General features: G+C 34.9%; 3 protein-coding genes across 3 annotated transcripts in view; all 3 read left to right on the top strand.

The window, feature by feature from the left end:
• The window catches only part of LOC107605605 (vacuolar protein sorting-associated protein 52 A), a 9,382-nt gene extending 1,515 nt beyond the window's left edge, over positions 1-7,867 (top strand). The window contains exons 5-21 of the mRNA XM_016307527.1: positions 242-337; positions 572-673; positions 1,062-1,145; positions 1,547-1,627; positions 2,181-2,324; positions 2,452-2,543; positions 2,927-3,008; positions 3,500-3,682; positions 4,109-4,224; positions 4,329-4,387; positions 4,801-4,901; positions 5,410-5,460; positions 5,809-5,988; positions 6,074-6,208; positions 6,437-6,511; positions 7,148-7,205; positions 7,301-7,867. Coding sequence (XP_016163013.1) covers positions 242-337; positions 572-673; positions 1,062-1,145; positions 1,547-1,627; positions 2,181-2,324; positions 2,452-2,543; positions 2,927-3,008; positions 3,500-3,682; positions 4,109-4,224; positions 4,329-4,387; positions 4,801-4,901; positions 5,410-5,460; positions 5,809-5,988; positions 6,074-6,208; positions 6,437-6,511; positions 7,148-7,205; positions 7,301-7,605 — 1,944 coding nt within the window. The 3' untranslated portion in view covers positions 7,606-7,867. The remainder of the gene's footprint in view (positions 1-241; positions 338-571; positions 674-1,061; positions 1,146-1,546; positions 1,628-2,180; positions 2,325-2,451; positions 2,544-2,926; positions 3,009-3,499; positions 3,683-4,108; positions 4,225-4,328; positions 4,388-4,800; positions 4,902-5,409; positions 5,461-5,808; positions 5,989-6,073; positions 6,209-6,436; positions 6,512-7,147; positions 7,206-7,300) is intronic.
• On the top strand, positions 8,796-12,627 carry LOC107605606 (subtilisin-like protease SBT1.7). Its single transcript, XM_016307528.2, has 3 exons — positions 8,796-9,547; positions 9,680-10,737; positions 11,673-12,627. The coding sequence occupies exons 1-3, from the start codon at positions 8,958-8,960 to the stop codon at positions 12,332-12,334; spliced, it is 2,310 nt and encodes a 769-aa protein (XP_016163014.1). The 5' UTR covers positions 8,796-8,957; the 3' UTR covers positions 12,335-12,627.
• Positions 12,923-14,903, top strand: LOC107647748. The gene is made up of 2 exons (XM_021105725.1): positions 12,923-13,025; positions 13,938-14,903. The coding sequence occupies exon 2, from the start codon at positions 13,965-13,967 to the stop codon at positions 14,901-14,903; it is 939 nt and encodes a 312-aa protein (XP_020961384.1). The 5' UTR covers positions 12,923-13,025; positions 13,938-13,964.

The following is a 15,297-nucleotide window of genomic DNA, read 5'->3' as shown; positions in this document are numbered from 1 at the left end:
TATAGGATAATGATCTCTTCCTTTTAAAAAGGGGAAAAAATTAAACAAATGTGTGAATACTTCAATGGGTGGCTAAAATTTACAGCTCTTTTACTGAATGAGGATTACAATTAGGTTTTATCGCGCCCGTTCTTTGTCACTAATCACATAAGTTCTTCATATTTCCGGTTTTCTTTGCCTTTGAAATATTCTCCCAGTTAGACATGCATATGAAGTTATTAACTTGTTTTCATTGATGTAGGTTGTTGCAAACATACTATCCAAAGGCACAAAACTTAGGGATTATACAAAGGGAGTTGAAAATGATTTGCGCAAAGTCGAATTGGATTCAATTCAGGTTTGTTTTTAAGTGTTTTTGTAATGCTTTATAATAGCCACTCCATTTTTATTTGGTTTGCTGGACTTGACAATTAGTGTGCCTGTACGATTGCTTTCTGGTTAGAGAACTAACGTTACATGTAGGCTTGGCATTATGGAGATCATATCTCTGTAGGATTTTATCTGGTTCTAGGTTCCGTGGTTGCTGAAATTTACTAATCAATTAGTGTTCCAACTGATTTGTTTGTTGCAGGATTATATTAAAGAAAGTGATAATTTAGTCTCTCTTCATGATCAAATTCGTGATTGCGATAGTATTTTGTCACATATGGAAACTCTTCTAAGTGGATTTCAGGTGTGTTGCTCGACCCTTTGAGCACTTTAGAAACTTACTGTATTTATTTTGGATACATGTGACAGAATCTATTTTGAGTACATGCAGTTGGTAAACAGTTTATTTCACCCATAAGGCAGTTGCATTAATTTGGAGGGGTCATCTCTGTTATCTTGCTTATCTTAATTTTTGTTACATTAATTGACTGCTCTATATAATTGAGATGATTATCTACAAAAGTCTTTGAGCATATAATGGCAAAGAAATAATTGAAATCTGAGGTGGAACCATAGTTCAACAAATCGGCTAAGTGCCTGCAATAATATGGAGAACTTATTCAACTGTTTGAAGTACATGCTCTGTGGATATTGAATATTAAATACTAAAATACTTTGTGCTTTTTAATCAGGCTGAGATTGGTTCCATTAGTTCAGACATTAAGATTCTACAGGAGAAGTCTATGGATATGGGTTTGCGCTTGAAGAATCGCAAGGTATGGCTGTTTTATTTAAAATACTCCCTCTGTTTTACAGTTCACTTTTATAATTTATATTTTTTCACAAATAATTGGTACCAAGGATAATTTTGTAAAATGCATTTTACTATTTATAACTCTGATACATTTCTATCATTTCCTTAATCCAATTGAACATTTAAAAAGGGGCTGCTAATTAAAAACAGAGGGGAGTAAAGAAAATTTAAAAGGTGTTTCTTGTTTGTAACATCATTTGGCCTTTGCTTAAATACAATGGGAAATATGGACAAGCATTATGCACCTAATTTTCATGTTGATATGGGAAGCAAACTGCATAAAAAGGCTATTTACATTAACATTTTGACAAGTTTTGTATGTAGTAAAAGAGTTTTTCTTCTCTCTTTTTTCCCCCCAAAAAGGTGGCTGAATCCAAATTGGCTAAGTTCGTCGAGGACATTATTGTCCCTCCAAGGATGGTGGACATTCTTGTTGATGGAGAGGTATTTATGCTTTTTCATACTCTTCTCTCCAGTAATATTGGCTTAATTGTTTTTGATGGTATACTGTATACATTTTAATCTTTTCTAGTAGTATTGTTTCCATCTATCTTCTACATCAATGAATGCTATCAGTTTTTTAGGCTTTGAAACAAGGGTTTTATTGAGTATTTCCCATATACTTTGATCGTGACTTTTTCTTTAGTAAATGCATAAAAATGAAAATATATGGCATTGGAATTGAAGTAGCTGGTGGATTTTTAACTATATCTTGTTTATTAGTTTTGAATTATATAGGCCCTTTAAAAACAATTATTCTTTTGGAGTTGAGAATATGTACCCTAGGTTGACAGCTTATTGTTGCTGAATAGATGTCTCTCTCTTTTGACATTTTAGCCTTTAATATATTTTAGCCTTTGCTTTATATGTTTTAAAATCCCTGGACACTACACAATATATGATGTGCCTATGCTTAGCATACTCATGTGCTATACTTTCATTCCCTTTTGGTTACTCTTTTCCCCTTTCCTTTCTTAATCTTTTGGACTTTTTCCAGGTCAATGAGGAATATCTGAGAACACTTGAGACTCTGAGTAAGAAACTAAAGTTTGTAGAAGTGGATCCCATGGTTAAAGCTTCAAAAGCTCTAAAAGATGTTCAACCTGAGCTTGAAAAACTCCGGCAGAAAGCAGTGTCTAAGGTTGTCAATAACTGTAAAAGTATTAGCATGAGCTTTTCTTTCTATAATAAAATATCTTGTAATATTTTATTTTTAGTAGTTATTACATAAACAATTATATTTATCATAGCTATCCATACATCTGCAGGTGTTTGACTTCATTGTACAGAAACTGTATGCGTTGAGAAAACCCAAAACAAATATCCAAATACTTCAACAAAATGTCCTTTTAAAGTACAAGTGAGTTTCTTTTAATGGTTTTTAGAACCCTGTAGCTTGATATGATGATAACTGCTAAGCTATAAAATCAAAATTTAAAATTTTATCTACAAGCTGTTGATCTCATGGAATGTTGTTAATGAATAAACACTCAAGAATATTTGTTTGTTCTGTGATAAGAACCATGGGGGGACTTGGGCCAATCATAATGGGCCTAATTTTAATTGCTGAAGCATTAGTGACACAAAGATTGCAAGAGGAGTAACAGAATGTGTATGTAGGTGTGGCCATGTGGCTAGTTTATAATGGAGGGAATATCAGAAAATAAGTTGACAAATCATTTTAGTTACTTTGTGAACTTTGGATTTTGCTTTGAATCTAACAAATCGAAATTAAAAGTGTAGATATGTCATTACTTTCCTCAAGGAACATGGCAAGGAAATATATAATGAAGTTCGAGCAGCTTACATTGATACGATGAACAAGGTAACTCTTGAAATCAGAGTCATCCATTGGGATTTTGACTGATTTATAATTTTTGCCTATGTCTACAATATTGATGTTGCTATGAGGAGTGGACAACGCTTTTGCTTGCTCTTGATGTAATTATCTTCAATTTTGTTTCAATGGGGTGTAAAGGGATGTATGAATATTGATAGTATGTGAGACGTCAGGCATCTCTGTGCTGGCCTGCCATATTCAGGGAACTGCTGTCTGGAAGCTGTTACTTTGTTTCTGTGCTGGTTACTATATTGCTGACCTCCATGCTTTGAATGGTCACTTAAACTTTAGAATATTGCTGTTTGGATTGTTGTGTGAGCTCAGTTGTCTTATTACTGATCCGTGTTACATTTGTGAATTAACAACTTTTAGCGGCTACTTCAATAGTGTGCATGTAGAATAGATTGATTTTAAAGGGAAACAGTGAAGTTGAAGAGAAATATGGAAACTAATCTAATGTTGTTATATTTTTGCAGGTTCTCAGTGCTCATTTCCGTGCTTATATACAAGCTCTGGAGAAACTACAGCTGGATATAGCAACAGCGGAGGATTTAATTGGTGTAGAGACCAGAAGCAGTGGTCTTTTCACAAGAGCAAGAGAACCACTAAAGAATCGTTCTGCTGTTTTTGCTCTTGGGGACAGGATCAATATAATAAAGGTATAACTCAATCTAGAAAAAGGGGGAAAACCATGTAGAATATTCATTTTCTGAATGCTGAGTCAACTAAGATATACAACAACTAAGTTTTGTCAAAAGCTGCCTGGAGAAAGATTTCTTTTTCTTCATTGGGCTGTATTATATTTCTATGGGTTCTGTGGGTGCTGTTGGTGGTTTTATGAATTGATAATTGTACCTTGATTTGATAATAAAAAAAAAGGAAATGAAAAGAAAAGAAAAAAAGGGAGAGAGATTCTTCTTAGGAAGTATTTGCTATACTTTTATTAGTGATGTTTAGTTTCTCCTAGGCTCTGGTATGATTACTAGGAATTTATGTCATTAGATGACTCCGATCTCCACAGCTTGTACGAACTTCGGATTACTGCCTAAGATTTGACATTATTATATTGTTCACGTTTTTAACAGGGAATTGAGGAGCCTGCTTTGATTCCTCATATTGCTGAAGCTAGTTCTCTTAAATATCCATATGAGGTTCTTTTCAGGAGCTTGCAGAAGCTGCTTATGGATACTGCTACTTCAGAGTACACTACAGTTTTCTGTACCTCTTAAATTGTCATATAAAATATTAGTGTGCATAAAACTTACGGTGATATGCATGTTTGGCATTATCTTCTTTTGTCTGCAGGTATAATTTCTGTGAAGATTTCTTTGGAGAAGAAAATGTATTTTATGAAATCTTTTCAGGTATCTGAATTCTTTAATAGTGTCTTCACTGTACTCACAAATTATACAGAAGATCATTATATTAGTAACACCAATGAGCTGGGATGCTTGGCAAAATTAAATAATGTAGCATTGAAAATTCAGTACTGATGTGTTAGGGATGAAAATTTAAGCTCGTGATTTATAATGTTTGCATGGGATTTTATTTGAAGTGCTGAAACAATTAACTTAAAGTGAAACCATTCTATAGTGATCTCCAATGCTCTGAATGTTTTCAGCTCTTTTTATTTTTTACTTTTTGGTATACAAATACTTGCACACACCAAACAAACAGTATCATTTTCACGGTGGCATTTTATTTTATTTTATTTTATTTTTCACTTCTGGCCTCAGGTTCTAAGTGGACTATTTTGTTTGTTCTTTGGTATTGTCAGGTCCTTTCGGTGTCATTGATGAGCACGTCAATACAATTCTTCCAAACTGCTATGATGCTATAGGATTAATGCTTATGATTCTTATAATTCGGCAGCATCAGGTAATGTTCAACTTGTAGCATTCTGGTTCAGTCCTTTCAATAAGGACAACATATTAAAGCCAACATGGAAACACCATAGTGAGAGCTAATTTGACTACTGTTGCAGCTGTCCTATTGTAGGTATAATGCCAACACCTGATCTTAGCCACCTTCCACCTATCCTGGAATTCCCAATTTAGTTGTCGTTTGGGGATATAAATCATATCTCAGGAAGTAAATGCCAAAAGTGAATAATATCCAGAAGATCTATGTAATATTGTGATGCAAATACTGATGAACGCATCCTCCTATACTGTATAAAGCATAATACCATGATGATCTGTGCTTGTGATACAAGCTTACCGTGATAAAGCTTTGTTAGAAATGTGTAACACATAATAGAATCTTCAGCACAGTTAGCATTCAAATTAGTTCCGTTCCCCAGATCATGTTTCAGCTGAAACTAAACTTGTTGTTTGTGTTGGCAAAGAATAGTGCTTTTACAAATGGTTCACTTTTCTCATTTCAGCTCATCATGTCTCGGAGGCGTATTCCATGTTTGGATTCTTATTTAGACAAGGTCAGTTAACACAAGTCTTTTCTTGATCACTGATAATATTTTAAAATGAATAAAGTTAACTGCTCATGAATAGCCTAGGGTTCTTGTTCCCCTTCCACTGCATTTTTGTCTCTCTTCTTGCTTTATAGTCCTTTTACTACCTCTGATATTTTTTGTGCACATTCTTGGTTTTCTTACTCCCTTGCACTTACAATATATTGTGTCATTTATGTACTTTTAATTTAAAATTTTGAGGGACATGCAATTTTGATGGTTCAAATGGATTAACATTAACAACATAAAAGAGTCCATGAACCTGTGCAGCATATGCACCATGGAGTTTAACTGAAGCTGATTCCGAATTGGCAGGTTAATATTTCTCTATGGCCTCGATTTAAGATGGTATTTGACATGCACCTCAGCAGCCTGCGTAATGCTAATGTGAGGACTTTGTGGGAAGATGATGTTCATCCTCACTATGTCATGAGGCGTTATGCTGAGTTCACCGCCTCGCTTATCCACTTAAACACTGAGTATGGAGATGGTCAGGTCAGTATAAGAAAAAAGGAGAATCATCAACTTTTCTTTTGTACGTACTCTGACATCATGACAAAATTTATGTGCTTAATTACAGCTCGAGTTGAATTTGGAACGGCTTAGAATGGCTGTTGATGACTTAATAATCAAGCTTGCCAAGAACTTTCCAAAGCCAAAACTGCAGACAGTGTTTCTTATAAACAATTATGATATGACAATTGCTGTTCTGAAGGTAGGATCTACAATCTGATTCTTTTTTTATAGTTGAGCTATATGTGCATCAATCTAAAGGTCAAGGGTGTCATTAGACAAAAAAGTTACTTGGACGAGACCCCAAAAGAAATTAAAAAATAAAATGAAATAAAATCACATAAAACATTGATTTCTATAGTTTGCTCTAGCAATTTGGAATTTCCTTGAGTTTTGTTCATCTGAAATTTTCTGATGATCTTGATTCCAGGAAGCAGGTCCTGAAGGTGGGAAAATTCAAATGCACTTTGAGGAGCTACTAAAGAGCAATACAACATTATTTGTGGTAATTGCAATAATCTCTTGTATATCTTGTGTCACCACAAACAAAAATTTTGTGGGAACACGACTTATAATCTAAAACAACCATGCTAGGTGTACACCAAAATCAGTCACTAGTGTAGAATACACATTGAAATACAAAATACATATTAAAAATGAATTAAACTACACATGGAACAAAAATACATGGTGGCTGATTTTGGTGTACAAATAGTATTTTTGAATCTAAAAGTAGATTTTTTTTAATAATAATAATAATAAAAGCTGTTTTGAAAAGGTTGTCATGTTTGGTAAAAATAAACAAATAGATAATAAGCAAATAATAATTCCAAGCTGAAAAAACGCTTTATAATCATAAGCAACTTTTTCAAGCTTTTGACTAGAAGCAAAACTCGCACCTTTAATATAGCTATTAAATTCTATTTTATACATCCAAACATAAATTACTTTGAAGGTAATTATCTAAAGATGAAATGATTTTGACATAATCAATTATGGAGAAAAAAGAAAAAGGAAGCAATTATAATTATTGAAAGGAGGAGAAATGGGAAAGTATAGCTAATGATATGTTTTGGGAGAACTTAATTTATCCTTATGCTTTAATACATAGTCATGTTGACACTTTCTCCAATCCATGCAGGAAGAACTGCTACAAGAGCATTTCAATGATTTAATCAAGTTTGTAAAATCCAGAGCCTGTAAGTATAAGAAAACTCTGAAAATGTCAACACCTTATATGCATTCCATATGGATTTTAGAAAATATTCTGGTTTAACTGTGCTTGACTTTTCAGCGGAGGACTCAACGTCCAGTAATGATAAGCCGATAACCGTGGCCGAAGTCGAGCCACTGGTGAAGGATTTTGCGAGCAGGTGGAAGGCTGCGATAGAGCTTATGCACAAAGACGTGATAACTTCTTTCAGCAACTTCTTGTGTGGTATGGAGATCTTAAGGGCCGCATTGACTCAGTTGTTGCTTTATTACACCAGACTCTCTGATTGCATCAAGAGGATAGTTGGTGGTTCTGCATTGAACAAGGATCTTGTTTCCATTTCTTCAATCATGTATGAAATCAGGAAATACTCAAGGACTTTCTAATTCCCAACCCATGATGTTCGGTTTATATATTATGTAAAAGAAAGAAAATTTTACCTCTTCTATTTTGAAAGTGAGATGCTTTTAAGTTTTTGTACTTCAGGGTACATTTATAGGTCCTGGAATTAGTAACTAGGTGCTATGATTATTGAATTCCATTAATTCACTAATGCAGACATGTACAAATTCATGCAATAGATGTGTATCAGTATGACAAGTTGCGAAGTGCGAACAATGAAGGCTTTAAAGTTCTTTATAGACTCCACAAAGAAAGGAATCTTTTAGACCAGATTTTTATTATGATAATTGATAAAAAATTTCATGAACTGGGAGGTTGACTGTCAAAAACATAGCAAACGTTCCATCATAGTGTGGTGGATGCATTAACCCAAACATAGCCTATGTCACTACGTTTCTTTATTATGACGAGTAATGAATTATTTAGTGCATGAAGAACAATTGAATGTAATTAATAACCTAAGAAAACTAGAACTTTATAATAATTACAGTAATGCAAAATTGCAAATTATAAATGAACATTACACTTGGCCACGGGGAAGAGACAAGGAAAAAGAATTTAAATATTTTTCAAATTAGTAGTACATGAGCAGAATAGCAACTTTTCTCGTATTTGATGGGTCAGAAAGAAAAATAAAATAAAATCATATAGTGGTAAAAGAAAGAGAATGAGTAAATGTATGATTTTAGCTTCATTATTTAATGTACGATTCAAATTTAAAATTAAAAATATTTTCCCTCTAATAAAGAAAGAGACATCATCTAATAAATCTTGCAGATTTTTAATTTATATAGCATGGACAAGAATTATAAGAAAAATATGCACCAAAAAATTGAGGAAAAAAATTCTAGATATAAATTTAATTCTCCGTATTACTCAAAATGTGAAAATTGGAATTAGTTACATTTCAATTCCGAGCTATGCTTCATTGCAAACACCAAACAAGAAAGGGGTAAAATACACATAACATAATGTGAAGAGGCAACACAACTACACAAGAGATTAACACAATGGTCTGTTCAAGCTTGCATAACTTTCTGAAAAGTAGTACCTTCTCATGGATCTAAACACATACACAAACACAAATAATTATTAATTCAATTTAACAACACTGCCTAATTATTTTCTATAACTTAGTCCATATTTTTCAGTTGTTTTGAGAACAACCCTTTTGTGTAACCTCCAATTATCACGTAAAAGAATCTTTGCCCCTATGATATATAAAAGTTCAAGAGTTCCAAATCAACAACAATAAATACCTTAACATTCCCACATATCCAAATCAAAAAAACAAGATACAAGCCAAAGATTCAGTTGGCAAGAACACAGTCACAAAATGAAGATGCTGAAATTCAAGTTTCTTCAGATTCTTCTGTTGATTTTCTGTGCCAAACACACCATAGCAGAAAACAACATAGAACAATCCAAAAAAACATACATAGTCCACATGGAGAAGTCCACCATGCCAGCAAGTTTCAATGATCACCACAATTGGTTTGAATCATCATTGCAATCAGTATCAGAATCAGCAGAGATGCTATACACCTACAAGCATGTAGTCCATGGCTTCTCAACAAGGCTAACTAACCAAGAAGCCGAGGCGCTCTCGAAGCAACCAGGAATCCTTTCGCTCATACCGGAGCGCAAATACGAGCTTCACACAACAAGAACACCATACTTCCTTGGATTGGATCTAACTCTTGCTAGTTTGGATAGATTTAGCACCCATTTACCTGCCTCTGTGGCAGAGAGTGAAGTAATTATTGGAGTATTAGACAGTGGTATATGGCCTGAGCATGAGAGCTTAGATGACACTGGATTTGGCCCAATACCAAGTAGATGGAAAGGTGAATGTGAATCTGGAAAGAACTTCAATTCATCACACTGTAACAGGAAACTTATTGGTGCAAGGTTTTTCCACAAAGGGTATGAATCTATGATACCTTACTCATGTATACATTAAATAATCTTATTTGAGCTTACATGGAACATTATTTATCAAACAACTTAACAAACTTATTACGTGTTGTGTTGAATATTGATATCATTGCAACATAGGCATGAAGAATCTATTGGACCTATCAATGAAGAGAAGGAATCTAAGTCACCAAGGGATGAAGAAGGCCATGGAACTCACACCTTAACTACAGCAGCAGGTTCCATAGTTTCCGGAGCGAGCCTCTTCGGCTTAGCTCCGGGGACAGCCAGAGGAATGTCAACACAAGCCCGTGTAGCATCTTACAAGGTATGCTGGAAAAGAGGTTGTTACTCCTCCGACATAGCCGCCGCCATCGACAAGGCCATCGAAGACGGCGTGGATATCCTCTCCATGTCCCTTGGCTCCAAACTAGACGAATACTACCAAGATCTTATCGCAATTGGTGCTTTCAGAGCCACCTCCCATGGAATTCTTGTTTCCATTTCAGCCGGAAATAGCGGCCCGTTTCCGGGAAACATATCCAACGTGGCACCATGGATGACAACTGTCGGTGCTGGTACCATAGACCGTGATTTTCCGGCGTACGTCAGGCTCGGAAACGGGATGACATACGCCGGATCATCACTCTACGTGGAAGCCTCGAGTAAGTTACTGGACACTCCCCTGCCACTTGTTTATGCCGGGAATGTGAGCAATTCAACATTGGAAAACCGCTGCGAAACAAACACACTGATTCCTTCTAGAGTGTCCGGGAAGATTGTGCTATGCAAGAGAGGAGGAAGTGGAAGATTCAAGAAGGGATTAGAAGTGAAGAGAGCTGGTGGAATTGGAATGCTTATAGGGAACGGTGAAGAACATGGAGAGGAGTTAGTTGCTGATGCACACCTTGTTCCTGCAGCATTGTTAGGGCAGAAAGCGAGTGATGCCATAAGAGATTATATTTTGTCTTGTTCGAATGCCACGGCTACGGTTTCCTTTGGAGGCACTCAACTACATGTTCAGCCTTCTCCGGTGGTGGCGGCTTTCAGCTCCAGAGGACCCAATCCTATCTCGCCCAAGATACTTAAACCGGATTTAATCGGACCGGGAGTTAACATCCTTGCTGGATGGACCGGAGCTGCTGGACCAACTGGTTTGGAAGAAGACAGTAGGCGCACCACCTTCAACATTATGTCCGGTAAGTGTTTATACTGAATCGATGATTAAGTGTTGACCAAAAATTATAAATTCTGATAATTCTTAACATTTCTCTTTCATAAATAATTTAACAAAAGCTTATTACTTATAATCAACACAATCAATTTGATTCACATTCATGAAAATTTGTAGAGAAAATGACAAATAGGTCCCTAACCTTTTGTCTCGCGAACATTTTTGTTCCTGACCATTGAAAAATACTTTTAAGTCCCTGACCTTTACAAAACTTGGACGGATCAGTCCCTCCGTTCAAATGCCTCCGTCAGGGACTGATCCGTCCAAGTTTTGTGAAGATCAAAGACTTAAAAGTATTTTTCAATGGTCAGGGACGAAAATGTCCGCGTGACAAAAAGTCAGGGACCTATTTGTCATTTTCTCAAATTTTTATTACTTTAACGTTAAAAGTGTGATTATTTTGTTACCAAAAGTATGATTATTTTAATGTTAAAAAATTACAAGTAAAACATATGCACAAATAACTAATAGATAATTTAGTGATTAATTTTTGGAACTTATAAAACATCTTTTTGTTTGATTAATTTTTGGAATTTATAAAATATCTTTTTTTATGTCTAATATTAAAATTAATTGTGGTCTCTTTTTTTAATAGTTTTTGAGAATTAGATTGAACCAATAAATTTGACTACGTTAACCAAAATTATTTTTCAAATTAATCTGATTTTGAACAAAAATCAATTGTGAACGAATTAGCCAAAGACAAAAATACCTGTCAAATTGTTTCAATTTTTAGCAGTTAATTTATTTAAAATAATAAAATACAAAAAAATTAAAAATAATATATTCATTTATGTTAAATTTTGAAGTTTCTAATTTTAGTTCTAATAGTTGAAGAGTGAATTCGATTTTGAGAATTTGCATTTTGTGATGCTAGTAAAGTTTGATGGTGAGCAACAGGTACATCAATGTCATGCCCTCATATAAGCGGTTTAGCGGCCATCCTTAAGGCAGCACACCCAGAATGGAGCCCTGCCGCAATAAGGTCTGCCCTTATGACAACATCATACACAACATACACAAATGGATACCCTATTATGGACATTGCCACACAACAACCAGCTACACCCTTTGACTTTGGTGCCGGACACGTGGATCCACTCCTAGCCCTTGATCCTGGCCTTATCTATGATGCAGATATACATGACTACCTCAACTTCCTCTGTGCCTCAAATTACAACTCTTCTCAAATTAAGGTTCTTGCTAGAACAGACTTTACTTGTGTCCCAAGCATGACCTACAGGGTTGAAGATCTCAACTACCCTTCTTTTGCTGTTCCTTTTGAAACACCCAATAATAGTGTCCAATACTCAAGGACATTGACCAATGTGGGTGCCCCAGGAACATATAAAGCTTCAGTGTCATTCCAGTCAGACACATTAGTGGAAATTGTGGTTGAACCTGAAACACTTACCTTCACTGAATTGTTTGAGAAGAAGAACTACACTGTGACATTCACATCTTCTAATTCAGTAGCTCTGGGCACAAATAGCTTTGCTTATCTGAAATGGTCAGATGGACAGCATAAGGTTGTTAGTCCGATTGCATTTAGTTGGATATGATTATCAATGAATGAATGAATATTAAAGTTTCTAACTCTTTAGATTAATTTAAAGGTAGAAATGCACGTACTGTTGTTTTTATGTAGTATTGATAGTTGAAAATCGTTAAATGATAATTTAACCAAATATATTAAATTATTTAATGATTCTCAACTATTAACTTTATGTAAAAATTAAAGGGCTTGCATTAGTTGAGTACCACTCTTTGTAATGCTTGCTTCGTTGTTGATCCAACGGGAGAGGATAATGTAACATCTTTTTAAGTTATAACATTAGCTTTGAAATGTTTATCATATCTTATGCCTCAAATGACATGAAAATTAATCTAACTTGATGAAAATCTTGTATAATCAATGTATCTATAGTCATGTTCATAATTAATAACTTAACAAGTCAGCCTACCAGGGATGACAATGTCACCAAGGCCAAGCATTGAAAATGGACGGGTAGAATCTGCTGTGGGGTGACAAAAGCTGAAAAATAATTGGAATGATCAATATTAGGAAGATATTGTATAAGGTATATTATTTAACTTCATATAAAGGAGGAGAAAATAAACTCAATTCACTCAGATAAGACTTTAACCTTTTTCAGAGCATCAAATGATTTAGCAACGCTAACCGCTAACCATCACTGGAGTGAAAAAAACCCAGAAAATGTCATATACAAATAGTCCAGTCTGCACAACACACGAATAGAAATGATACACACATCAACTAACAGGAAACACTAAAAAAAAAAGTGTAGTAGAAACTTTGTTTAAATACTAGTCTCTGTATAAAAGATTGGAAATCAACACAAAGTCAAGATATTAAAAAATGAGGAATTAGTTCTCCAAAACTTTTTCTTTTTTTTTTCAGAAAAAAAAAGAGCTTATCTAAATTTTCTCAAATGAAGAACACAATTTTTATTTATTTTATCATTTATTAATTTTAAAACACAAATATAAATACAGAATTATCTTAATTTAAATTTAAATAAAATATAATATAAAATATAAATTCAAATTTTAAATTTTAGTTCAAACTACTAAAAGAGTCATTAAAACAGACATGGCTTCCTCTGGTCTTGCAAACAAGTCAAAATCAAAACTACGAACATCGTTAAACTTGAATGAAAACCAACTTGGAAACAACAAAAAGACGAGAGAACAAAAAAAGGGAAATAACAGAAAATCTGTTTCTTTTTTTTACGTGGAAAAAAAATCAGTTAAGTGATAGAAAAATGCTTGGGTGGAAAAATCAGTTAAAACCTTAAAAATTTTCAAATCAAAATTAAAATCATATCTAACATTCAATTAAAAGTTAAAACTGTGTGTATCCACTATCCAGTTAAACTTGAACGAAAACAAATTTGGAAACAACATAAACAAAGTGGAGTGAAAACTTGTGTTGTATCCAGTTAATTATTTTGAAACAGTATCTTATCATATCATATCATATCTTAAATTAAACTTACACAGGTTAAAATTAATCAAAATCTTCCTTAATTGATTTTTAAAAACAGAAAGTATTTAATTTTATCATATCTTAAACTCTAAATAAAGCACATCCTATAAATTCTGATTCATGAGTCTCACATTCTTGTGAAAAAAAAGTCTAACCTGTTTTTGGAAAGTGTTTCTAGTGTCATGGTTGCCAAGATGAGAAGCAAGAAAGCTTTGAAGGAGTTGTTGAAGCTGGATTTGAAAACAATAGAAGCTATGGCTCCGAATCCATTCCGCCTTACAAGAATTGACGTCTTAGTGTCCCTGCAGGATCCGGAGTACTGCAAAGTGAACCGGGCAGCAATTAAGGCAAACAAGAGTCTCTACTGCGAGGAGGACCGTGCGGAACTCAAGAGGTTCTCCAAAGCGTTGAAGATGCACCACTCTCTGGGAAAGGCAAGCATGAAAGAGAATAAAGGCAAGAGAACGCTGAATAAGAAGAATACTGCTGCATCATCGCCTTCAACAGGATCCACATCGACATCTACATCGCCTTCAACAGAATCCACATTGCCATCTACATCCCCTTCAACATCCACATTGACATTTACATTGCCTTCAACAGTATCCACATTGGCATCTACATCAACAGCAAAGACTGATATTCCAGAGCTTCCGGAAATTTTCAAGGCGATTATTGCTTCCCTGAAAGGATTTGATGTAACTTTTGTGATGCAAAGGAAGTTAACAAAGACAGACTTGGAGCCTAATAACAGCCGGTTAGCGATGCCGGAGAAGCAGATAAACGAGGAGTGCAAGTTCTTGGCACACAAAGACGCAGCGATTATGAGGGTTCTTGAGGCTCGGGATGGGAAGGGGCGGCTGATTGGGATGAAAGTAGGGCTCGTAGAACCGTCAGGTGAAGTGTGCCATGATCAGGTTCTGAAGAAGTGGAATATGACCTCTGCATCAACTTATAATCTAGCGAGTTCTTCTTGGTGCGAAATTGCTAGGAGGAATCATCTCAAGAAAGATCATCTTCTCAACATTTGGTGCTTCAATGATGCCGCCAATAAGTTTTATTTTCTTCTCCATCATGTAGGCTCTGAACCTTTCGAGCCTTGCAATCAAATCAAGACTTAGCGTTAGTTTTAGGGTTTAAAACGGGGAAGGGTAACAAAATTGAGGAAACCTAAATGCTTGGCTTACCGGGAATCCTTGTTTTGCAGAAACAACACTCCAACGAAGGAAACCCTTTTTTGGGAAGTTCCTTTGGCTTTTTCTGAAGCTGCTGTTGTTACCTTCAAAAGAAGCATGAACTTCAGTCCCGAAGAATGGGGTGTGATTCCTCACGCTCATTATCGTTTTTCTGTTCTCATAACAAAAAGTTCGTCTTCTTAGTCCCTTGATTCGATTCAGAATTTGCAAGAGCAGATTGTTCTCTGTTGCGTGAATTTCAATGAATGAAACCAATTTTCTTTTTTCTGGCACGAAATGGAAAATTTAGGAAATTGGGGTTTCAATTTGTGTAAAAGGG

Source organism: Arachis ipaensis, chromosome B06 (genome assembly GCF_000816755.2).
Source record: "Arachis ipaensis cultivar K30076 chromosome B06, Araip1.1, whole genome shotgun sequence".
NCBI lineage: Eukaryota > Viridiplantae > Streptophyta > Magnoliopsida > Fabales > Fabaceae > Arachis > Arachis ipaensis.
The sequence above is the reverse complement of the archived record's forward strand: the minus strand, read 5'-3'. Positions and strand labels throughout refer to the sequence as shown.